The 26,510-nt window shown below is 44.8% G+C and overlaps 1 protein-coding gene across 1 annotated transcript in view; it reads right to left on the bottom strand.

Moving 5' to 3' along the window:
• The window catches only part of LOC135513794 (kinase suppressor of Ras 2-like), a 126,441-nt gene that overhangs the window by 29,585 nt on the left and 70,346 nt on the right, over positions 1-26,510 (bottom strand). Inside the window, exons 7-15 of the mRNA XM_064936728.1 lie at positions 22,703-22,772; positions 15,952-16,035; positions 15,284-15,369; positions 14,186-14,203; positions 13,825-13,931; positions 12,660-12,828; positions 11,641-11,682; positions 8,565-8,637; positions 2,115-2,172 (exon numbers count right to left, since the gene is read on the bottom strand). Coding sequence (XP_064792800.1) covers positions 2,115-2,172; positions 8,565-8,637; positions 11,641-11,682; positions 12,660-12,828; positions 13,825-13,931; positions 14,186-14,203; positions 15,284-15,369; positions 15,952-16,035; positions 22,703-22,772 — 707 coding nt within the window. The remainder of the gene's footprint in view (positions 1-2,114; positions 2,173-8,564; positions 8,638-11,640; positions 11,683-12,659; positions 12,829-13,824; positions 13,932-14,185; positions 14,204-15,283; positions 15,370-15,951; positions 16,036-22,702; positions 22,773-26,510) is intronic.

Genomic DNA, 26,510 nt, shown 5'->3' with positions numbered 1-26,510 from the left:
ACAGTCAGCTTTATAGGGGAAGTGGAAAACAGTCAGCTTTATAGAGGAAGTGGAAAACAGTCAGCTTTATAAGGGAAGTGGAAAACAGTCAGCTTTATAGGGGAAGTGGAAAACAGGCAGCATTATAGTGGAAGTGGAAAACAGTCAGTTTTATAAGGGAAGTGGAAAACAGTCAGCTTTATAGGGGAAGTGGAAAACAGTCAGTTTTATAAGGGAAGTGGAAAACAGTCAGCTTTATAGAGGAAGTGGAAAACAGTCAGTTTTATAAGGGAAGTGGAAAACAGTCAGCTTTATAGAGGAAGTGGAAAACAGTCAGCTTTATAGAGGAAGTTGAAAACAGTCAGCTTTATAGAGGAAGTGGAAAACAGTCAGCTTTATAGAGGAAGTGGAAAACAGTCAGCTTTATAGGGGAAGTGGAAAACAGTCAGCTTTATAGGGGAAGTGGAAAACAGTCAGCTTTATAGGGGAAGTGGAAAACAGTCAGCTTTATAGGGGAAGTGGTAAACAGTCAGCTTTATAGGGGAAGTGGAAAACAGTCAGCTTTATAGGGGAAGTGGAAAACAGTCAGCTTTATAAGGGAAGTGGAAAACAGTCAGCTTTATAGAGGAAGTGGAAAACAGTCAGTTTTATAAGGGAAGTGGAAAACAGTCAGCTTTATAGAGGAAGTGGAAAACAGTCAGTTTTATAGGGAAGTGGAAAACAGTCAGCTTTATAGAGGAAGTGGAAAACAGTCAGTTTTATGGAAAACAGTCAGGAAGTGGAAAACAGTCAGCTTTATAGGGGAAGTGGAAAACAGTCAGCTTTATAGGGAAGTGGAAGCTTTATGGAAAACAGTCAGCTTTTTATAGGGGAAGTGGAAAACAGTCAGCTTTATAGGGGAAGTGGAAAACAGTCAGTTTTATAAGGGAAGTGGAAAACAGTCAGCTTTATAGGGGAAGTGGAAAACAGTCAGCTTTATAGGGGAAGTGGAAAACAGTCAGCTTTATAGGGGAAGTGGTAAACAGTCAGCTTTATAGGGGAAGTGGTAAACAGTCAGCTTTATAGTGGAAGTGGTAAACAGGCAGCTTTATAGGGGAAGTGGAAAACAGTCATTTGACTCTTGAGGTCTTTACAGTCAAAATAAAGTTGGAGAACTGGCCATTAATTTGATTTAATAATTTGGATGGATTTGAAACTGGCAAGGCCTGGAATAAATACATCAACCTTGGTAATATATTAATTTTGAAAATGTTGACCCTCCTAACATAAGAGTGGTGAGAGGTCTTCATCTCTGAATATTAGATTAAATCCTATTCATTAAAGGGATACTCTGGGATTTTGGCAATAAGGCTCTTCCTCTACTAGCATGCTAGTAGATACCATAGACTTACAATCATTGCGCTAATGCTAGTTAGCATTAGTTTGCGAAACTACTTCTAGCCTCCTTTATACTGGACACAGATACATAAAAATGGTATTCACACGTTCAACTGACTCCGGGGAAGTAGATGAAGGGCCTCAATGCCAATACCCCGAAGTCTCCTTTTAAAGAAGAGTAAATTACTTTATATGCTTCCTAAAGATTGCATGGTATTAGTACACCAACGTATTTCATATATGTCTTTGTCCATTTCCATTTAAATGTACTTTCAAAGCTTGAGAAGTCCTGATTAGAAATTGACATTTTTTCACTCTGAATTCTGATACAGCACCATATGTATCCAACAGTAGTAAAATAAATGACAGAGAATGTTCTGGTGCAGATAAATGAACTAAAATGTAATCTGCATACAATGATATCACATGTTGACCTCCACCAATCTCTATTCCCCCGGATTGAGCCATGAGTTCTAATTATTGATGCTATGGGTTCTGTGGCGAAAGAGAACAGATAATTAGACAAACTAGTTGTATACTTCTTTAATGTGTTATCCTCTATCCTCTGGGCTCTACTGTGCAATTATTACATTATATTCTAATAAAACCCAATTAAATGAAATTGAAACGGTGAAAATGGCCAGCCTAGTTGTGTGGTTGCAGAGGATTGCCATCTGGAGCGTCAGCATGCCAAACTATAACATTAACAGATTCTATTCAGAAACAAATCCCACAATTTCATTAGAGCGTGGACTCACGTCTGATGTAGGTTCCACTTCAATCTGTAGTAAAGGGTTTAAAGGGTTCCTCTCGACTCTGGAAGCAAGAGGAGGGCATGCAGATGGGATGAGCATTTTACATTGTACACGCTAGCATCATACACATATTTTACATTGCACACGCTAGCATCATACACACATTTTACATTGCACACGCTAGCATCATACACACATTTTACATTGCACACGCTAGCATCATACACACGCTAGCATCATACACACATTTTACATTGCACACGCTAGCATCATACACACATTTTACATTGCACACGCTAGCATCATACACACATTTTACATTGCACACGCTAGCATCATACACACATTTTACATTGCACACGCTAGCATCATACACACATTTTACATTGCACACGCTAGCATCATACACACATTTTACATTGCACACGCTAGCATAACACATCTGCAATGAATCGTGTTGAATCACGCATCATGGACGGTGATTAAACACCATGCACTTTCTGAACCCTCCTTTCTGTTTATCTAGCTAGGTGGCCAGAAAGAAAGGCATTCTACAGGTAACCTCTTCCAACCTCTGTGTCATCAGTAGAACTGTGTACACACACACACACACACACACACACACACACACACACACACACACACACACACACACACACACACACACACACACACACACACACACACACACACACACACACACACACACACACATTAGGGTTATTAATTAATTATGTAATATTTTATGTTTAGTGTGCACCCTGCCCCCATACACCCCCCACACACACACACACACACACCCAACCCCCATCCCCCCCCCCAACACTGCGTTGTGATGGAGACGGTGTATGAAATTATGTATGTGATTCCTGTGGTATTCGTGGCCCCTGGTAGGACCTCAGTCTCCTAATGAGAGGATCCAGCCAGGGCCAGAGAGAGGCCCTCATTAACCCAGAGAAGAGGCGGGGGGAAATTGCCAGCTGGTACTAGACTCTGGCTGGGTGAGGGAGTACATGGAGCCACACACAGAGGAGAAGACTGGCTTTAATTACATCATGAGAATGTGGGTTTCATAACCAAGATAATGGATTCATATTTGTCAGAAAGCAGAGGAAGAGAAAAAGAGAGAGAGGCGGGAGAGAGCAAGAGAAAGAGGGGAGAGAAGGTGAGAGAGAGGGGAGAGAAGGAGAGAGAGAGGGAAGAGAGCAAGAGAGAGGGGGAGAGAAGGTGAGAGAGAGGGGGAGAGAGAAGGAGAGAGAGAGGGAGAGAGGTGAGGAGAGGGAGAGAAGGTGAGAGAGGGGGAGAGAAGGTGAGAGAGAGAGAGAGGAGGGGAGAGAAGGTGAGAGAGAGAGAAGGGAGAGAGCAAGAGAGGGAGAGAAGGAGAGAAGGTGAGAGAGGGGGAGAGAAGAGGGGAGAGAGAGGTGGGTGAGAGAGAGAGGGAGAGAGAAGGTGAGAGAAGGGAGAGAGAAGGGAGAGGAGAGAGAGAGGGGGAGAGAAGGTGAGAGAGAGGGGAGAGAAGGTGAGAGAAGGAGAGAGAAGGTGAGAGAAGGAGAGAGAGGGAGAGAAGGAGAGAGAGGAGAGAGAGGGGAGAGAAGGTGAGAGAAGGTGAGAGAGAGGGGGAGAGAAGGTGAGAGAAGGAGATAGAGAGGGGGAGAGAAGGAGAGAGCAAGAGAGAGGGGGAGAGAAGGTGAGAGGGGGAGAGGGGAGAGAGCAGGAGAGAGAGAGGGGGAGAGAAGGTGAGAGAGAGGGGGAGAGAAGGTGAGAGAAGGTGAGAGAGAGGGGGAGAGAAGGTGAGAGAGGGAGAGAAGGGAGAGAAGATGAGAGAGAGGGGGAGAGAAGGAGAGAGGGGGAGAGAAGGTGAGAGAGAGGGGGAGAGAAGGTGCGAGAGAGGGGAGAGAAGGAGAGATAGAGGAGGAGAGAAGGAGAGAGAGAGGGGAGAGAGCAAGAGAGAGGGGGAGAGAAGGTGAGAGAGAGGGGAGAGAAGGTGAGAGAAGGAGAGAGAAGGTGAGAGAGAGGGGGACAGAAGGTGAAAGAGGGGAGAGAATGAGAAAGAGAGAGGGGAGAGAGAGAAGGAGGTGAGAGAGGGGGAGAGCAAGAGAGAGAGGGGAGAGAATGAGAGAGAGGGGGGGAGAGAAGGTGAGAGAAAGGGGAGAGAGCAAGAGAGAGGGGAGAGAAGGTGAGAGAGAGGGAGAGAGAAGGAGAGAGAGAGGGGAGAGAGCAAGAGAGAGGGGGAGAGAAGGTGAGAGAGAGGGGGAGAGAAGGAGAGAGAGGGGAGAGAGCAAGAGAGAGGGGGAGAGAAGGTGAGAGAGAGGGAGGGACTGAAGGAGAGAGAGAGGGGAGAGAGCAAGAGAAAGGGGGAGAGAAGGTGAGAGAGAGGGGAGAGAGCAAGAGAGAGGGGGAGAGAAGGTGAGAGAAGGAGAGAGAGAGCAAGAGAGAGAAAGAGCGAGAAAGACATAGAGGGAGAAAAAGCAAGATAGAGAGAGAGATGGCTGCACCTTTCCCCAGTCATATTGACACTGAAATAACACCTGTGTCAGTCACTTAGAAGGTATAAAAAACATTAGAACGTCATTAAAACAGTAACACATTTCTGTCAGCTTAAAAATACACCAACAATTGACTATGAAAATCGTCTATGAAAGCTCGTTTAGGTTTAGGTTTATTTGAACATCTTGGTACATACAGTAAGCAGTTTCTAAAAGCTCAAGTTACTGAGTGCTACCGTGCATTTATTCATGTGATCGATTTAGAGTCCAAAGACATTGGCATCACTCCTCGTCTTCTCCTTCTGCTTGTGTTCGGCAGCCGTGGTCTTTAGAAACCCAAGTGGAATCCAGTTGATATCCTAACTATAGCATGCGGTTAAGGCCATGTTAACATTAGCCCCAGAGTGTTTGTCTTGTCCTGCATCTCTCATTGAAATTGTCACAAAAACGTCTTTGCTCCAATAATTTTGAGTCCCTATCCATCCCTCGACCAATGGAGGGACAGAGACCGACAGACGAGATGTAATATGAGGCTTATCTGAAATGGTCTGTTTTTGCCCAGAAGATCATGCAAACATTGCTCTGCGTTGCGCTATAACATTTCTTGGCATATCATTTAAAAATAAAATGGATGTCATTTTCTGACCTACTTCACTGGTGGAGGGAGACAGAGGAAGAATCAGAGCTATCCCACTGGGCATATCTAGTTTTGATTTCCATTTGGTTGAGTTTTCAAATAACGTGAATTCAACGTGAAATCAACAACACATGTCATCATGTCATTGAATAAAGATGAAAATTTGGGTGAAAAAAAATAGGAAATTCTTTATGGGCGGCAGGGTGGCCTTAGTGGTTAGAGGAGGTGGCCTACTGGTTAGAGGAGGTGGCCTAGTGGTTAGAGGAGGTGGCCTAGTGGTTAGAGGAGGTGGCCTAGTGGTTAGAGGAGGTAGCCTAGTGGTTAGAGGAGGTGGCCTAGTGGTTCGAGACAGGGAGCCTAGTGGTTAGAAAAGGTAGCCTAGTGGTTAGAGGAGGTAGCCTGGTGGTTAGAGGAGGTAGCCTAGTGGTTAGAGGAGGTAGCCTAGTGGTTAGAGGAGGTAGCCTAGTGGTTAGAGGAGGTAGCCTAGTGGTTAGAGGAGGTAGGTAGCCTAGTGGTTGGAGGAGGCAGGTAGTCTAGTGGTTAGGGCAGGTAGTCTAGTGGTTAGAGAAGGTAGCCTAGTGGTTAGAGATAGGTAGCCTAGTGGTTAGAGACAGGTAGCCTAGTGGTTAGAGGAGGTAGGTAGCCTAGTGGTTAGAGGAGGAAGGTAGCCTAGTGGTTAGAGAAGGTAGCCTAGTGGTTAGAGGAGGTAGCCTAGTGGTTAGAGGAGGTAGCCTAGTGGTTAGAGAAGGTAGGTAGCCTAGTGGTTAGAGGAGGTAGCCTAGTGGTTAGAGAAGGTAGCCTAGTGGTTAGAGACAGGTAGCCTAGTGGTTAGAGACAGGTAGCCTAGTGGTTAGAGGAGGTAGCCTAGTGGTTAGAGGAGTGGTAGAGGAGGTGGCCTAGTGGTTAGAGGAGGTAGCCTAGTGGTTAGAGGAGGAAGGTAGCCTAGTGGTTAGAGTGGTTAGAAAAGGTAGCCTAGTGGTTAGAGAAGGTAGCCTAGTGGTTAGAGACAGGTAGCCTAGTGGTTAGAGGAGGTAGGTAGCCTAGTGGTTAGAGACAGGTAGCCTAGTGGTTAGAGGAGGTAGCCTAGTGGTTAGAGGAGGTAGCCTAGTGGTTAGAGGAGGTAGGTAGCCTAGTGGTTAGAGGAGGTAGGTAGCCTAGTGGTTAGAGGAGGTAGGTAGCCTAGTGGTTAGAAGGTAGAGTGGTTAGAGACAGGTAGCCTAGTGGTTAGACAGGTAGCCTAGTGGTTAGAGGAGGTAGCCTAGTGGTTAGAGGAGGTAGGTAGCCTAGTGGTTAGAGGAGGAAGGTAGCCTAGTGGTTAGAGAAGGTAGCCTAGTGGTTAGAGACAGGTAGCCTAGTGGTTAGAGACAGGTAGCCTAGTGGTTAGAGGAGGTAGCCTAGTGGTTAGAGGAGGTAGGTAGCCTAGTGGTTAGAGGAGGTAGGTAGCCTAGTGGTTAGAGAAGGTAGCCTAGTGTTTAGAGACAGGTAGCCTAGTGGTTAGAGGAGGTAGCCTAGTGGTTAGAGTAGGAAGGTAGCCTAGTGGTTAGAGAAGGTAGCCTAGTGGTTAGAGGAGGAAGGTAGCCTAGTGGTTAGAGAAGGTAGGTCGTAGAGGTCGACCGATTAATTAGGGCCGATTTCAAGATTTCAAAACATCGGAAATCGTTATTTACACCGGACACCGATTTGGCCGATTTTTATTATTTTTATTTTTTAACCCTTTATTTAACCTTTATTTAACCAGGCAAGTCAGTTAAAGAACACATTCTTATTTTCAATAACAGCCTAGGAACGGTGGGTTCACTGCCTCGTTCTGGGGCAGAACGACAGATTTTTACCTTGTCAGCTCGGGGGATTCAATCTTGCAACCTTACAGTTAACTAGTCCAACACTCTAACCACCTGATGACATTGCACTCCACGAGGAGCCTGCCTGTTACGCGAATGCTGTAAGCCAAGGTAAGTTGCTAGCTAGCATTAAACTTATCTTATAAAAAACAATCAATCATAATCATTAGTTAACTACACATGGTTGATGATATTACTAGTTTATCTAGCATGTCCTGCGTTGCATATAATCGATGCGGTGTGTATCGTTGCTCCAACGTGTACCTAACCATAAACACCAATGCCTTTCTTAAAATCAATACACAGAAGTGTATATTATTAAACCTGCATATTTTGCTAAAAGAAATTCAGGTTAGCAGGCAATATTAACCAGGTGAAATTGTGTCACTTCTCTTGCGTTCATTGCACGCAGAGTCAGGGTATATGCAGCAGTTTGGGCCGCCTAATTTGCCAGAATGTTATGTAATTATGATATAACATTGAAGGTTGTACAATGTAACAGGAATATTTAGACTTATGGATGCCACCCGTTAGATAAAATACGGAACGGTTCCGTATTTCACTGAGAGAATAAATGTCTTGTTTTCGAGAATATAGTTTCCGGATTCGGCCATATTAATGACCTAAGGCACGTATTTCAGTGTGTTATCATGTTATAACTAAGTCTATGATTTGATAGAGCAGTCTGACTGAGCGATGGTAGGCAGCAGCAGGCTCGTAAGCATTCATTCAAACAGCACTTTCGTGCGTTTGCCAGCAGCTGTTTATGACTTCAAGCCAATCAACTCCTGAGATTAGGCTGGTGTAACCGATGTGAAATGGCTAACTAGTTAGCGTTTCAAACGTCACTCGTTCTGAGACTTGGAGTGGTTGTTCCCCTTGCTCTGCATGGGTAACGCTGCTTCGAACAAGGCAGTTAACCCACTGTTCCTAGGCTGTTATTGAAAATAAGAATTTGTTCTTGACTTGCCTAGTTAAATAAAATAAAAAATTATGTTGATGACTTTTTGCAAATCCAATTAGTTTTCCACGTCGATTCAAGGTCATCACATTGGTGTTTTGGTTTGAAATGGCGTGGAAACAACGTTGATTCAACCAGTTTTTGCCCATTGGGATTTTAAAGAATTTATTTATTGACTAAGGTCAGAATAACTCATGTTGTTTATACTGTATCCACGATGTCAACAGTGTTATGGTCGACACTCATCCCAAGTTACTTGGCAGAATTCCCTTCAACCACCCCTTCTTGATTGACTAAGGTCTGAATTAAATCTCTGACAGTGACTTATCTGCTCCAAGGTGTGTTTCTGTGGCCGACACAACTCCCAACGTATTGGGAGACATTATGTCGCGTGTCAACTCAAAGATTGACACCTCACTGACATTCTCATTAAATGTTGATTGCGTGACATTGGTTTACTACCTGGTACCATGGTTGTGCCAAAACAAATATAAAGAGAACAATCCCGTTTCCTAGTTTCCTACTTACCCCGGCTCAGACAGGACAGGGTGCAGGATGACCTGGGGTGCCCTGCTGGGGGCCTCTGGGGCCAGGGCCACATCTAGAGAGGAGAGGTATATTGTAAATCATCACAACACTGGGCATTACATAGTCTTTATAGCACAGCGTAATATCACATACAGTGCATTTGGAAAGTATTCAGACCCCTTGACTTTTTCCACATTTTGTTACGTTACAGCCTTATTCTAAAAGTGATTAAATAGTTTATTTCCTTATCAATTTACACACAATACCCTAAAATGACAAATCAAAAATAGATTGTTAGATTTTTTTTAACAAAAAAACTGAAAAAAGAAAGAAAAAGAGGGGAAAAAATAAACAAATTCACTGAATATACAAAGTCTATCCCCTTCAAATGAGTGGATATGGATATGTCAGCCACACCCTTTGCTGATAAAATGGAGCAGACCGCCATGCACTCTCCACAGACAAACATTGGCAGTAGAATGGCCTTACTGAAGAGATCAGTGACTTTCAACGTGGCACCATCATAGGATGCCACCTTTCCAACGAGTCAGTTTGTCAAATTTCTGCACTTCTACAGCTGTCCCAGTCAACTGAAAGTGCTGTTATTGTGAAGTGGAAACGTCTAGGAGCAACAACGGCTCAGTCACGAAGTCGGAGGCCTCACAAGCTCACAGAACGGGACCTGAGTGCTGAATCGTGTTGCAACACACACTACCGAGTTCCAAACTTCTTCTGAAAGCAACCTCAACACAAGAACGGTTCGTTGGGAATTTCATTAAATGGGTTTCCATGGCCGAGCAGCAGCACACAAGACTAAGATCACCATGCGCAATGCCAAGCATCGGCATTGGACTCTGCAGCAGTGGAAACACATTCCCTGGAGTGATGAATCACGCTTCACCCTCTGGCAGTCCGATGGATGAATCTGGGTTTGACGGATGCCTGGAGAACGCTACCTGCCGCAATGCATAGTGCCAACTGAAACATTTGGTGGAGGAGGAATAATGGTCTGGGGCTCTTTTTCATGGTTCAGGCCCCTTAGTTCCAGTGTAGGGAAATCTTAACGCTACAGCATACAAAGACATTCTAGACCATTCCGTGCTTCCAATTTTGTGGCAACATTTTGGAGAAGGCCCTTTCCTGTTTCAGCATGACAATGCCCCATGCACAAAACAAGCTCCATACAGAAATGGTTTCTTGAGATCGGTGTGGAAGAACTTGACTAGCCAGCACATAGCCCTGTTCTCAACCCCATCGAACACCTTTGGGATGAATTGGAACGCCGACTGCGAGCCAGGCCTAATCGCCCAACATCAGTGCCCAACCTCACTAATGCTCTTGTGGCTGAATAGAAGCAAGTCCCCTCAGCAATGTTCCACCATCTAGTGGAAAGCCTTCCCAGAAGAGTGGAGGCAGCTATAGCAGCAAAAGGGGGACCAACTCCATATTAATGCCCATGATTTTGGAATGAGATGTTCGACAAGCAGGTGTCCACATATTTCTGGCCATGTAGTTTATATTATATTGTCACATACACCAGATAGTATAGGGGTGCAGAGGTTGTTGCAGTGCTGCCTGGTAAATCAGAATAAATAAATAAATCAAATCAAATATTTATATTTATTTATTACTATTGTATGAGCGGACCAAAACAGTCAACAGCAGCGCAGAGAGAAAAAAGGATTTAGGTACCCCCACAACTAAACTTCTTCCCGCTAGCCATGTTGTGCTGCTTTGTGTTGCTTTGTGTTGCAAATGAGTTGCTTGATAGGCTGGTAAGTACATGTAATACAATTATAATTCAATGTTTTAACTGACATTTCATGACACTACTCATGACTCCATAACATACACTATGAGGATCAGTCCTATATCACGATACTGTATCTCTGACTCTTCCAAAGGTTAGACCCCGTTTCACCCCCATACAGATGCAAGATCTTCATTTGATCACGCTGTCGTTGAAATAAAAACTTGCAATGTATTCCAGGTTTAAAAAGCCTTCTAAAGTTTGTCATTTTCACTTTAAAATGACAGACTTTATTTGCCCTAATTAAAACGTATCAACCATAACAAAAAAACACAATAATTCAGATTTCCTGTTGCTGCAGGATTACGATCCACAGCTTTAAAAGACTGTAATTGTCACGCTCTGACCTTAGTTATCTCTGTTTTCTTTATTATTTTGGTTAGGTCAGGGTGTGACGAGGGTGGTATGTGTGTTTTTGTCTTTTTTGTAATTCTATGGGGTTTTGGTATGTCTAGGTAATGTCGGTCTATGGTGGCCGGAATTGGTTCCCAATCAGAGACAGCTGTTTATCGTTGTCTCTGATTGGGGATCCTATTTAGGTTGCCATTTTGCCATTTTGGTTTTGTGGGTTATTGTCTATGTGTAGTTTGCATGTCAGCACTCGTGTTATAGCTTCACGTTCGTTTTGTTAGTTTGTTTAGTGTTCTTCGTTTATTAAAGTAGAATGTATTCATATCACGCTGTTATGACGAACGTGACAGTAATGGCTCCTCTCCTAGTAACCTAGTAACCTAGGAGAGAAGCCTGAGGAGAGGAGCCTGAGGAGAGGAGATTGAGGAGAGGATGCTGGGAAGAGGAGACTGAGGGAGAGGAGAGGAAAGTGAGGAGAGGAGACTGAGGAAAAGGAGAGGAGACTGAGGAGATGAGCATGAGGAGAGGAGACTGAGGGGAGGAGATTGAGGAGAGGAGAGGAAAGTGAGGAGAGGAGACTGAGGAAAAGGAGAGGAAACTGAGGAGAGGAGAGCGAGGAGACCGAGGAGAGGAGCATGAGGAGAGGAGACTGAGGGGAGGAGATTGAGGGGGAGAGGAAAGTGAGGGAGGAGACTGAGAGAGGAAAGTGAGGGAGAGGAAAGACTGAGGAGAGGAGACTGAGGAAAAGGAGAGGAGACTGAGGAAAAGGAGAGGAGACTGAGGAGAGGAGACTGAGGAGAGAAGACTGAGGAGAGGAGCATGAGGAGAGGAGAGGAGAGAGAGGACATCAAAAGTACCCCCTCCTTCGGCCTGGTGCAGTATGGGTATCGTAATGCTCAATTACAAGGCACTTACCTGGGAAGATGAACTGCTGCTTGTATTTGAAGTAAGAAGAGGCTGGATATAAGGGGAGAGGGAGAGAGGTAGGGAGAGAGCGAGAGAGAGAGAGAGGTGGAGAGAGAGAGAGAGACTGGGGGGAGCATGAGGGAGAGAGAGATGGAGAGAGGGAGAGAGGGAGATGGGAGATGCTCAATTACAAGGGAGATGGAGAAAGAGGGATTTGAAGTAAGAAGAAGATAGAGGGAGAGAGAGAGGTAGGGGGAAGGAGAGAGAGAGAGAGTGAGAATGAGAGAGAGAGAGAGAGAGAGAGAGAGGGAGAGAGAGATGGAGAGAGAGGGAGAGAGGGAGATGGAGGGAGAGCGGAAGATGGAGAGAGAGGGAGAGAGGGAGATGGAGAGAGAGGGAGAGAGAGAGAGAGAGAGGGAAGGAGAGAGAGGAGAGGGAGAGAGGGAGAGAGAGAGAGAGAGAGAGAGAGGGAAGGAGAGAGAGGGAGAGAGAGAGGGAGAGAGAGAGGGAGATGGAGAGAGGGGGAGAGGGAGAGAGAGGGAGATGGAGAGAGAGGGAGAGAGGGAGAGAGAGAGAAAGAGAGAGAGGGGGGAAGGAGAGAGAGATGGAGAGAAATGGAGAGAGAGAGAGGGGGAGAGAGAGAGAGAGAGAGAGAGAGAGAGAGAGGGGGATAGAGAGAGAGGGGAAGAGAGAGAGAGAGAGAGAGAGAGAGAGAGAGAGAGAGAGAGAGAGAGAGAGAGAGAGAGAGAGAGAGAGAGAGAGAGAGAGAGAGAGGATCAGAGTTATGGTGCAGACCCTTTTTGTCTTCTTTCACTGACAATCAACACAGGGCTGGGTTCATAGAAGGGTCGAAATGACAAGAATGAAATGTCTTTCCTTGAACAGACAGCTCTAAAAAAAAATCTAACAGTAGTAACATTAAATGTACTACTTCTATCAGAAGAAATGTCTAAATGAACTTGAAATAAAGTTTGATTTGAGACTTTATCTGGGGGGAAAAACTCAATGTTTTCATTTAAATCCCGTACCTGTTAAACTGAACTGTTTCTGTAGCCGTGCCGACTGTGGGGAGGGGTGCAGGGGGGAGGGAGGGGTGGCACTGGAGGGGAGGGGGGGAACGGGGGAGGAAGGAGTGGAGGAGGTGGTGGAGGAGGGGTTACTACTGGAGTCTGGCTGGTACGGGACAGGTATGTGATCCTGAGAACAGAAAGAGATAGAGAGAGAGGGAGAAAGAGAGGGGGAGTGAGAGTGAGAGAGAGAAAGATAGAGGGAGAAATAGGGAGAGAAAGTGAGAGAGAGGGAGAGTGGGGGGGTAAAGAGAGATACAGAGAGAGATAGAGGGAGAGAGGGGGTAGAGAGAGATAAGGAGAGAGATACAGAAAGATACATAATTAAATAGACCAGTAATTATAGTTGATCTCTATGGCCATTAGCAGGTGGAACTAGTATATTTTCAGACTCTTCCTCATTCACAAGATAGCACCTGACAACGCACCTGTTGTCTAATGGCGTTGTTATGATGAGGGTCCATAGAGATACTAGAGAGATATGTGCTCTTGGAGCTAAAAGCTCTTTTACGTGGTAGGGTAGAAATGAGTGGCCTTGGTTGACCTCTCTCATTATGGAGTGTTGCTGTGTGTGTTGTTGACTTATAGCTGCTAATACTATGTTAATTTCCTGGTTGTATTGGGGAAGTCGTACAGAGTGAGGGAGTGAAAAAACTCTGGTCTCAAACTACACTGGTAATGGTCATCGTGAATTAGCAGATGTCCATTAAAAGCATCTCGTTAAAAAAGGATAAAAAACTAATGACAGGACACAGTGAGGTAAAACGCCGAACTGTAAGGGCCACAAAATGTTGCCTAAAATGCCCCTTATGAAATGATGATGAGGGTGTAGAGGTTTTCAGTTCTGTATTCCCAAACACTGTTTGAAGAATTGTAAAGTATACATATGTTGGCTACGGTTTGAAGAGTGAAAATGAATTAGTACAACAACAACAAAAACATCGAATAGACTGATTCATCCAGTAGTGCTCGTCCGTCTGAGAGACTGAGATTCAGGGGATTTCAAACAGAAAGAAAGAACAGATGGACTTTTGATAAGACAAACCTCAGATGTGGAGCCCAGAGCAGTTTGTGTGTGTGTGTGTGTGTGTGTGTGTGGGGGGGGAGACTGTACGGTGGTTCCTACCTTGTTGATTTTGCTGGTTTTGGGCAGCGTCTGACTGATGTGCAGGTCTGTGTACCTGAGGGGGTTGTTGATGTCACATGGTACCGATTCAGTCCGTACCAAACGAGCTGGTAGAGACAGAATCAGACGTAAACAACAGAACACTGAGTGAGGACTTTGAGCAGATGTGATATGGCTGTCCATTACAGAAAGTCTTCATCTACTCAAATTTCTAAATGTGTTAAATGAAAGATGGTCCCTTGTTACTAGCGCAAGGGAACACTTAAGAACAATGTAAGATAGCTGGCCAACTTCAAATAGCAGAGACTTCAGAAAGGTTCTGTAGTTAATAAAATAAAGATTGATAAATTGATTGTTTTACCTTGATTTCCTTGGTGATCTGTCGCACCAGTTGGGAGAAAAACAGAGACGTGTAAAGAACATACAGTAAAAACTAACTTCAGACGACAGAGAACCTTATAAAGTACTATTTCCATAACAAAACCACTATAGCAGAGAATGTGTCACGCCCTGACCGTAGAGAGCCTTTTAACGTCTCTATTTGGTTTGGTCAGGGTGTGATTTGGGGTGGGCATTCTAGGTTTCGTTTTCTATGATTTTGTGTTTCTATGTTTTGGCCGGGTATGGTTCTCAATCAGGGACAGCTGTCTATCGTTGTCTCTGATTGGGAACCATACTTAGGTAGCCCTTTTCCCTCCTTTCTGTGTGGGAAGTTGTCTTTGTTTGTTGGCACTACATAGCGTCACGGTTGTTTTGGATGGTTTATTGATTTTGTCGGCTTCATACGAAATAAAGGAATATGTACGCTCACCACCCTGCACCTTGGTCCAGTTCTTTCAACAGCCGTGACAGAATGTGTATTCTTTTAAAGTAATACTTATATAACAAAACCAATACAGCAGAGAATATAGCTAGAGAACGAGTATTCTTTTAAAGTAATACTTCTATAACAAAACCACTACAACAGAGAATATAGCAGAGAATGAGTATTCTTTTAAAGAAATACTTCCATAACTAAAGCACTATAACAGAGAATGAGTATTCTTTTAAAGAAATACTTCTCTAACTAAAGCACTATAACAGAGAATGAGTATTCTTTTAAAGAAAGTAATATTTGTATAACAATCCTAATAAGTATTCCTAAAATGAACATGTTTTGCGCTGCTGAATTACAGTAGGGTTATATACAGTGTCTCTCCTAACTTGAGATACATGTGCAGTTTGTATAACTGCTTATGTTGAGAATACCACTAAGACGTTGTGTGGCCTGTGTATCAAGGTCTACAGCTATTAAAATGATGCATTATCGCTTCCAGTCGCTTTCATAAAAAAAACTGCTAAATGACATGATGTATGAATTGAAAGATAAGTGGTGAAATGGTCCTTGAAGTTATGTGGCCTGTACATGAAGTCAGGCTTCAGCCATACAGTAAGCTGCTGGTATACAGTCCTTTGTTACCTTTGAGGGGGTTACTCCCTCCTCGCTGGATGATCAGCAAATGGCAAGGCGGGGCTTCTTTGGTGCATTTGTTATGGCACTTCAGCCTAGTGAAAAAACAGAATGATATACACTCTGAAACCAGGGTCGTGTCTGAAATGACACCCTATTCCCTATATAGTGCACGACTTCTGATCAAAAGTAGAGCACTGTATAGGGAATAGGGTGCTACTTCGGACATAACCCCTGACATCACTGAATCTCTGCTATTCATTTTCAAAACAGTTCAAATAAAAATGTCTTGAATATTTAATAGTCTGGGCCATTAAGGAAATAAAAAGCTGTCCTTCTGTCAAAGATTTCTCATTCGGTCGATTGAGAAATTGGTTAATTTCTTTGAGTAATCTGTTTAAAATGATAATGGTAATTGCTGTTCAGTTCCTTTTCAGAGACTTTTCAAAGTATACCGTGACAAATGATCTTTACAGGGTTCTAATAAGAATGTATGGATGACAAAAAAGAGCTTATGACCCATAACCAACCAGCATAATGATTGATGTAGATTTTTTTTACTTCACTAAGCACACCAGGATAAATTCTAAGAAACATGTGATGCATGGCAATAATGTTTTGTCATGGTGTAGACATGCTTTTCACGAACCAAGATCATTTTGGGAAGAAGGACCTACTTGCAGTTTTTACATTTGAGTCCAAACAACATTCCTTTCCCACATACTATGCATGTCTGAGACATCCAATACTTGGTGGAAAACCTGCAAGGACAAGAGAGAGAGAGAGTGAGTTCAGATCACACAGACAAAACATCTTCTACCTGTTTCTCCATGCATAAATGAGTCCCCAAAATAACATAAAAACAGCAGGTGTGCATCACTGCTGAGGAAACATCACTGATTGCTTGTGACCTTTCAGACAATGATTCCTATTCCCACGTGATGACAAATGGCTTTTGTCATAGAACGCCTCATATTCACAGGTTAACCTTTCCTTAACATATGAAAGATGGGCGCCTTTAGGCTTATTCTTCCCCCTCCTTCTAAAGATTGTTGTGCTAATCTCCAATGCACCTTGATTCAATTTGGGGTTCACCTTGCACTCCTTTCATTATCCCCCTCCAATGGTGAGTTTGTGGCTGTGCTCTTTGAATAACTGCTGTGACAGCCAACTTGAATCAACGTGGAATAGATGTTGAATTGACGTCTGTGCCCAGTGGGGAGAGATGGTGCTGCATCAAGGCGGTAAGACAGCAATCATTCCCAGAGATGAAGATGGAGCCAGGCGGAAACCGCGGCACAGCGCAAGATCTCAAGATGCTGCCACTTATCAAACAGGCAAATCTACAGTGTGTCTTAATTCTCTTGAATGATAAAAAGCAATTCCCTACTTCGAGGTTCGATGGAGTATCTGAGTGCCAGAAAGCTCAGGGAAGAGCTAGGGGGTTTATTGACTGATAGATCTGACACCTGGGTTCAAGTAGCAGGCTGGCTGGGGTAATGGAATATGACTGACACAGGCTGACACCTGGGTTCAAGTAGCAGGCTGGCTGGGGTAATGGAATATGACGGATAGAGGCTGACACCTGGGTTCAAGTAGCAGGCTGGCTGGGGTAATGGAATATGACTGACACAGGCTGACACCTGGGTTCAAGTAGCAGGCTGGCTGGGGTAATGGAATATGACTGACACAGGCTGACACCTGGGTTCAAGTAGCAGGCTGGCTGGGGTAATGGAATATGACTGACACAGGCTGACACCTGGGTTCAAGTAGCAGGCTGGACACCTGGGGTAATGGAATATGACTGACACAGGCTGACACCTGGGTTCAAGTAGCAGGCTGGCTGGGGTAATGGAATATGACTGACACAGGCTGACACCTGGGTTCAAGTAGCAGGCTGGCTGGGGTAATGGAATATGACTGACACAGGCTGACACCTGGGTTCAAGTAGCAGGCTGGCTGGGGTAATGGAATATGACTGACACAGGCTGACACCTGGGTTCAAGTAGCAGGCTGGCTGGGGTAATGGAATATGACTGACACAGGCTGACACCTGGGTTCAAGTAGCAGGCTGGCTGGGGTAATGGAATATGACTGACACAGGCTGACACCTGGGTTCAAGTAGCAGGCTGGCTGGGGTAATGGAATATGACTGACACAGGCTGACACCTGGGTTCAAGTAGCAGGCTGGCTGGGGTAATGGAATATGACTGACACAGGCTGACACCTGGGTTCAAGTAGCAGGCTGGCTGGGGTAATGGAATATGACTGACACAGGCTGACACCTGGGTTCAAGTAGCAGGCTGGCTGGGGTAATGGAATATGACTGACACAGGCTGACACCTGGGTTCAAGTAGCAGGCTGGCTGGGGTAATGGAATATGAATATGACTGACACAGGCTGACACCTGGGTTCAAGTAGCAGGCTGGCTGGGTTCAAGTAATAGAATATGACTGACACAGGCTGACACCTGGGTTCAAGTAGCAGGCTGGCTGGGGTAATGGAATATGACTGACACAGGCTGACACCTGGGTTCAAGTAGCAGGCTGGCTGGGGTAATGGAATATGACTGACACAGGCTGACACCTGGGTTCAAGTAGCAGGCTGGCTGGGGTAATGGAATATGACTGACACAGGCTGACACCTGGGTTCAAGTAGTTCAAGTAGCAGGCTGGCTGGGGTAATGGAATATGACTGACACAGGCTGACACCTGGGTTCAAGTAGCAGGCTGGCTGGGGTAATGGAATATGACTGACACAGGCTGACACCTGGGTTCAAGTAGCAGGCTGGCTGGGGTAATGGAATATGACTGACACAGGCTGACACCTGGGTTCAAGTAGCAGGCTGGCTGGGGTAATGGAATATGACTGACACAGGCTGACACCTGGGTTCAAGTAGCAGGCTGGCTGGGGTAATGGAATATGACTGACACAGGCTGACACCTGGGTTCAAGTAGCAGGCTGGCTGGGGTAATGGAATATGACTGACACAGGCTGACACCTGGGTTCAAGTAGCAGGCTGGCTGGGGTAATGGAATATGACTGACACAGGCTGACACCTGGGTTCAAGTAGCAGGCTGGCTGGGGTAATGGAATATGACTGACACAGGCTGACACCTGGGTTCAAGTAGCAGGCTGGCTGGGGTAATGGAATATGACTGACACAGGCTGACACCTGGGTTCAAGTAGCAGGCTGGCTGGGGTAATGGAATATGACTGACACAGGCTGACACCTGGGTTCAAGTAGCAGGCTGGCTGGGGTAATGGAATATGACTGACACAGGCTGACACCTGGGTTCAAGTAGCAGGCTGGCTGGGGTAATGGAATATGACTGACACAGGCTGACACCTGGGTTCAAGTAGCAGGCTGGCTGGGGTAATGAATATGACTGACACAGGCTGACACCTGGGTTCAAGTAGCAGGCTGGCTGGGGTAATGGAATATGATGACACAGGCTGACACCTGGGTTCAAGTAGCAGGCTGGCTGGGGTAATGGAATATGACTGACACAGGCTGACACCTGGGTTCAAGTAGCAGGCTGGCTGGGGTAATGGAATATGACTGACACAGGCTGACACCTGGGTTCAAGTAGCAGGCTGGCTGGGGTAATGGAATATGACTGACACAGGCTGACACCTGGGTTCAAGTAGCAGGCTGGCTGGGGTAATGGAATATGACTGACACAGGCTGACACCTGGGTTCAAGTAGCAGGCTGGCTGGGGTAATGGAATATGACTGACACAGGCTGACACCTGGGTTCAAGTAGCAGGCTGGCTGGGGTAATGGAATATGACTGACACAGGCTGACACCTGGGTTCAAGTAGCAGGCTGGCTGGGGTAATGGAATATGACTGACACAGGCTGACACCTGGGTTCAAGTAGCAGGCTGGCTGGGGTAATGGAATATGACTGACACAGGCTGACACCTGGGTTCAAGTAGCAGGCTGGCTGGGGTAATGGAATATGACTGACACAGGCTGACACCTGGGTTCAAGTAGCAGGCTGGCTGGGGTAATGGAATATGACTGACACAGGCTGACACCTGGGTTCAAGTAGCAGGCTGGCTGGGGTAATGGAATATGACTGACACAGGCTGACACCTGGGTTCAAGTAGCAGGCTGGCTGGGGTAATGGAATATGACTGACACAGGCTGACACCTGGGTTCAAGTAGCAGGCTGGCTGGGGTAATGGAATATGACTGACACAGGCTGACACCTGGGTTCAAGTAGCAGGCTGGCTGGGGTAATGGAATATGACTGACACAGGCTGACACCTGGGTTCAAGTAGCAGGCTGGCTGGGGTAATGGAATATGACTGACACAGGCTGACACCTGGGTTCAAGTAGCAGGCTGGCTGGGGTAATGGAATATGACTGACACAGGCTGACACCTGGGTTCAAGTAGCAGGCTGGCTGGGGTAATGGAATATGACTGACACAGGCTGACACCTGGGTTCAAGTAGCAGGCTGGCTGGGGTAATGGAATATGACTGACACAGGCTGACACCTGGGTTCAAGTAGCAGGCTGGCTGGGGTAATGGAATATGACTGACACAGGCTGACACCTGGGTTCAAGTAGCAGGCTGGCTGGGGTAATGGAATATGACTGACACAGGCTGACACCTGGGTTCAAGTAGCAGGCTGGCTGGGGTAATGGAATATGACTGACACAGGCTGACACCTGGGTTCAAGTAGCAGGCTGGCTGGGGTAATGGAATATGACTGACACAGGCTGACACCAGGTTCTGAGCAGGCTGGCTGGGGTAATGGAATATGACTGACACAGCTGGGTTGGCTGGCTGGCTGGGGTAATGGAATATGACTGACACAGGCTGACACCTGGGGTAGCAGGCTGGCTGGGGTAATGGAAAGTAGCAGGCTGGCTGGGGTAATGGAATATGACTGACACAGGCTGACACCTGGGTTCAAGTAGCAGGCTGGCTGGGGTAATGAAATATGACTGACACAGGCTGACACCTGGGTTCAAGTAGCAGGCTGGCTGGGGTATTGGAATATGACTGACACAGGCTGACACCTGGGTTCAAGTAGCAGGCTGGCTGGGGTAATGGAATATGACTGACACAGGCTGACACCTGGGTTCAAGTAGCAGGCTGGCTGGGGTAATGGAATATGACTGACACAGGCTGACACCTGGGTTCAAGTAGCAGGCTGGCTGGGGTAATGGAATATGACTGACACAGGCTGACACCTGGGTTCAAGTAGCAGGCTGGCTGGGGTAATGGAATATGACGGATAGAGGCTGACAGAATCAGAATCTCTTCATTAGGAACCCTCGAATCGCCTCGTACCGTCGCTAAACAGAACCAGGCAGAGCATGATTCAATCTCCCGTCCTGGCGGTAGAACCTAAATGATACGTTTGTTTTAGCAGGCCATACCTATGCTACCGAAGTTAAACTGGCGTTAAAGGTGAGATATGTTTTCACAGATATTTATTTTCCATTCCCAGGGAGATGGTGCCAAAGTAGTTAATCACATTGCAATCATTTACTTATGCATAATAAACTGTGCTTACAATATAAGCTACAGTAACAGACACACCTAGTTTTTCTTTATATTTACTATATTCTACATTGTAGTGAAGTCATCAAAACTATGAAATATCACATATGTTATCATGTAGTAAGCAAAGAAACAACCCTTTGCCTTGATGACAGCTTTGCACACTCTTAGCATTCTCTCAACCAGCTTCATGAGGTAGTCACCTGGAATGCATTTCAATTAACAGATGTGCCTTGTTAAAAGTTCATTTGTGGAATTTCTTTCCATCTTAATGCATTTGCGCCAATCAGTTGTGTTGTGACAAGGTAGGGGTGGTATACAGAAGATAGCCCTATTTGGTAAAATACCAAGTCCATATTATGACAAGAACAGCTCAAATAAGCAAAGAGAAACGACCGTCCATCATTACTTTAAGACATGAAGGTCAGTCAATACGGAAAATTTCAAGAACTTTTAAAGTTTCTTCATGTGCAGTCGCAAAAACCAACAGGCGCAATGATGAAACTGGCTCTCATGAGGACCACCGCAGGAAAGGAAGACTCAGTTACCTCTGCTGCAGAGAATAAGTTCATTAGGGTTACGAGCCTCAGAAATTGCGACCCAAATAAATTCTTCACGGAGTTCAAGTAAAAGACACATCACAACATCAACTGTTCTGAAGAGACTGTGTAAATCAGGCCTTCATGGTCGAATTGCTGCAAAGAAACCACTACTAAAGGACACCGATAAGAAGAAGAGACTTGCTTGATCCAAGAAACACAAGAAATGGATATTAGACCGGTGGAAATCTGTCCTTTGGTCTGATGAGTCCAAATTTGAGATTTTTTGTTCCAACCGCCATGTCTTTGTGAGACGCAGAGTAGGTGAACGGATGATCTCCATATGATTGGTTCCCACCCATGAAGCATGGAGGAGGAGGTGTGATGGTGTGGTGGTGCTTTGCTAGTGACACTGTCAGTAATTTATTAAGAATTCAAGGCACATTTAACCAGCATGGCTACCACAGCATTCTGCAGTGATACGCCATCCCATCCTGTTTGCGCTTAGTGGGACAGTAAGTTAGGGATGTGTTGGACCGCAGAGTGAAGGAAAAGCAGAAAACAAGTGCCCAGCATACGTGGGAACTCCTTCAAGACTGTTGGAAAAGCATTCCAGGTGAAGCTGGTTGAGAGAATGCCAAGAGTGTGCAAAGCTGTCGTCAAGGCAAAGGGCGGCTACTTTGAAGAATCTAAAATCTAAAATATATTTTGATTTGTTTAACACTTTTTTGGTTACTCCATGATTCCATATGTGTTATTTCATAGTTTTGATGTCTTCACTATTATTCTACAATGTAGAAAATAGTAAAAATAAAGGAAAACCCTTGAATGAGTGTGTGTCCAAACTTTTGACTGATACTGTATATAAATGTGTTTGTCTCTGGCTGATGAGGCATTAAGACATGTGTGCACAACCACTCTCTTTCCTCCTCAGTGACCTTCAACAGTGGGCAAACTCCCACGTACTTCTCAGGCTGAGCGAGAGAAGAAGAGAGAGAGAGAGAGATACAGAGAGAGAGAGAGAGAGAGAGCATGAGAGAGACAGAGAGAGAACGAGCGACAGACAACGAAGTAGAGAAAAGTCAGTACGTAGGCAGGTTCTCGTGGCCAATAGCGGTGGTGTATTGCTCAACTTGGAAATCCATAGCATTTGGGAGTCATCAGGGGTTCAAATGTGGAATGAGCACAAAGATTACTTCTGCCCCCTATAATTGGTCTGACATTCTGTTCGTCAGGTGTGGAGAAACAGACACATTAAGACACACTACACACATTCCTGAACACTCAAACCATCACACACACACACACACACACACACACACACACACACACACACACACACACACACACACACACACACAGGTTACCGGTGTTTTATGGAGTTTCCCAGGTCTCTCTGGGGGATCTGTGGGGACCAGCGAGGCACTGAGAGAGTGTCTGGAGGAGGAGAGATATAAAGAGGGATGGATAAGAATGTAACGATGATTAGATATTGGACCAAATGTTGGGCTTGATTCAGTCAAACATGCAGCTTTGTAGCCTAAAACATGTGTCTTCATGTTTGGACGGTGGAGGGTAGGACTAGATATCAACACATGCCCTTGTATTGAATAGTTCCATGCTGAATACCACAGTACACTGATTGTGACTGGGCTAAAGCAAAAACTGATTTGTGGACTGCATGACATTTCACCAAATTAATAGATGAGTAAAAACTGTTCTGATCTCACTTTGGTAGTTACTACAATTAATTATAATAACCTATTTTGACTAACAATTCCTGACATTCAAACACCATAAAGTGACAAAAGTCTGATCATCGTCAGAATCATGAGATAAAATTATTCACTTCTGGATCTTTAGAGAAAACATTCAAGTTATTCTCTTTTCCAAACGTTCTTTTATCATTCAGACATAATGGAATCAGAACTCTCATCTATGACCACGCAGTAAATTAATAAACAAAGAATTCTCAGTTACATTCACAATTACAAACAATCTAACCCTCAAGGTGTACGATACATGAAAGATATAGGAACATGGCTCCAAAGAACATTCTTCTGACACCACCATTACTACAGTACACTGCTCAGATATTCAGCATTACTACAGTATACTGCTGAGATATTCAGCATTACTACAGTATACTGCTCAGATATTCATCATTACTACAGTATACTGCTCAGATATTCACTATTACTACAGTATACTGCTCAGATATTCACTATTACTACAGTATACTGCTCAGATATTCACCATTACTACAGTATACTGCTCAGATATTCACTATTACTACAGTATACTGCTCAGATATTCACTATTACTACAGTATACTGCTCAGATATTCAGCATTACTACAGTACACTGCTCAGATATTCACCATTACTACAGTATACTGCTCAGATATTCAGCATTACTACAGTATACTGCTCAGATATTCAGCATTACTACAGTATACTACTCAGATATTCATCATTACTACAGTATACTGCTCAGAAATTCAACATCAACCAAGTGTGAGATTGAGCAAAAAGCCCAGACCAGACTTAACCCGCTACACAGACTTTAGTGTGAATAAAATATGTACCATACCTATTCTGTGCATTGCATTTCTGTGTGTGTGTGTGTGTGTGTGTGTGTGTGTGTGTGTGTGTGTGTGTGTGTGTGTGTGTGTGTGTGTGTGTGTGTGTGTGTGTGTGTGTGTGTGTGTGTGTGTGTGTGTGTGTGTGTGTGTGTGTGTGTGTGTGTGTGTGTGTGTGTGTGTGTATTTGTGTGGGTGTGTGCGTGTCAGAGCTAGAGAAAGAGAGCAAGAGAGGGAGCGAGAAAGAGAGAGATAGGTGAAATACCACAGTGTACCATCACAGCAGCAATATTTGTGACTTGTTGCCACAAAAAAAGGCAACCAGTGAAGAACAAACACCAATGTAAATACAACCCATATTTATGTTTAGTATTTTCCCTTTTGTACATAAACTATTTGCGCATTGCTACAACACTGTATGAACATAGCCACAACATGACATTTGAAATGTCTCTATTCCTTTGGAACTTTTGTGAGTTTACTGTTAATTTCTGATTGTTTATTTCACTTTTGTTTATTATCTATTTCACTTGCTTTGGCAATGTTAACATATACTGTATGTCCCATGCCAATAAAGCCCTTTGAATTGAAGTGAGAGAGAGAGCAAGAGAGAGATACTGAGAGAGAGAGAGAGATACTGAGAGAGATACTGAGAGAGAGAGATACTGAGAGAGAGAGAGATACTGAGAGAGAGAGAGAGAAAGATACTGAGAGAGAGAGAGAGAGAGAGAAAGATACTGAGAGAGGAAGAGAGAGAGATACTGAGAGAGGAAGAGAGAGAGACAATAAAGGCTATGTCACTTGCTTTGGGAATGTAAACACGTTTCCATGCCAATAAAGCCTTTTTGAATTGAATGGAGAGAGGGAGGGAGGGAGGGAGGGAGGGAGGGAGGGAGGGAGGGAGGGAGGGAGGGAGGGAGGGAGGGAGGGAGGGAGGGAGCGAGAGCACTCCCAATTCTTCTCATTTCTCAGTATGAAAACAGAGATGTCTTCAGTTTCACCACTCAGAAACACGGTCTGAAGAAGGACGAGGAGGACGAGGTGGAAGAGGAGGAGGACGAGGAGGAGGACGAGGTGGAAGAGGAGGGGGTACCACTTTCTGTTACGTGTAGGAGTGCTTGAACAATGAGCAGTAAGGAAGGAACCTCAGCTATTTTGAAAATAGCTCCATAGATTGAATCCAGATAGAAGAGATACAGTATTTGTAAGATAATTATTCACACTGAAAATTTTCAAACTAAATGTTTGTGTATTGTCCAATCAAATCAAATCAAATGTATTTGTCACATACACGTGGTTAGCAGATGTTAATGCGAGTGTAGCTAAATGCTTGTGCTTCTAGTTCCGACAATGCAGTAATAACCAACGAGTAATCTAACCTAACAATTCCAAAACTACTACCTTATACACACAAGTGTAGAGGGTTAAAGAATATGTACATGAAGATATGAATGAGTGATGGTACAGAATGGCATAGGCAAGATGCAGTAGATGGTATCAAGTACAGTATATACATATGAGATGAGTAATGTAGGGAATGTAAACAAAGTGGCATAGTTTAAAGTGGCTAGTGATACATGTATTACATAAAGATGCAGATGATATAGAGTACAGTATATACATAAACATATGAGATGAATAATGTAGGGTATGTAAACATTATATTAATTAGCATTGTTTACTAGTGACTAGTGATATATTTTACATCAATTCCCATCAATTCCCATTATTAAATAAGCTGGAATTGAGTCAGTGTCAGTGTGTTGGCAGCAGCCACTCAATGTTAGTGATGGCTGTTTAACAGTCTGATGGCCTTGAGATAGAAACTGTTTTTCAGTCTCTCGGTCCCAGCTTTGATGCACCGGTACTGACCTCACCTTCTGGATGATAGCGGGGTGAACAGACAGTGGCTCGGGTGGTTGTTGTCCTTGATGATCTTTATGGCCTTCCTGTGACATCGGGTGGTGTAGGTGTCCTGGAGGACAGGTAGTTTGCCCCTGGTGATGTGTTGTGCAGACCTCACTACCCTCTGGAGAGCCTTACGGTTGTGGGCGGAGCAGTTGCCGTACCAGGCGGTGATACAGGATGCTCTCGATTGTGCATCTGTAGAATTTTGTGAGTGCTTTTGGTGACAAGCCAAATTTCTTCAGCCTCCTGAGGTTGAAGAGGCGCTACTGCGCCTTCTTCACGATGCTGTCTGTGTGGATGGACCAATTCAGTTTGTCTGTGATGTGTACGCAGAGGAACTTAAAACGTACTACCTTCTCCATTACTGTCCCATCGATTTGGATAGGGGGGTGCTCCCTCTGCTGTTTCCTCAAGTCCACAATCATCTCCTTTGTTTTGTTGACGTTGAGTGTGAGTTTATTTTCCTGACACCACACTCCGAGGGCCCTCACTTCCTCCCTGTAGTCCGTCTCGTCATTGTTGGTAATCAAGCCTACCACTGTAGTGTCATCCGCAAACTTGATGATTGAGTTGGAGGCGTGCGTGGCCACGCAGTCGTGGGTGAACGGGGGGAGTACAGGAGAGGGCTCAGAACGCACCCTTGTGGGGCCCCAGTGTTGAGGATCAGCGGGGTGGAGATGTTGTTA

Source organism: Oncorhynchus masou, chromosome 25 (genome assembly GCF_036934945.1).
Source record: "Oncorhynchus masou masou isolate Uvic2021 chromosome 25, UVic_Omas_1.1, whole genome shotgun sequence".
Lineage (NCBI taxonomy): Eukaryota > Metazoa > Chordata > Actinopteri > Salmoniformes > Salmonidae > Oncorhynchus > Oncorhynchus masou.
Note: the sequence above shows the minus strand (reverse complement) of the source record. Positions and strands in the feature narration are given on the sequence as shown.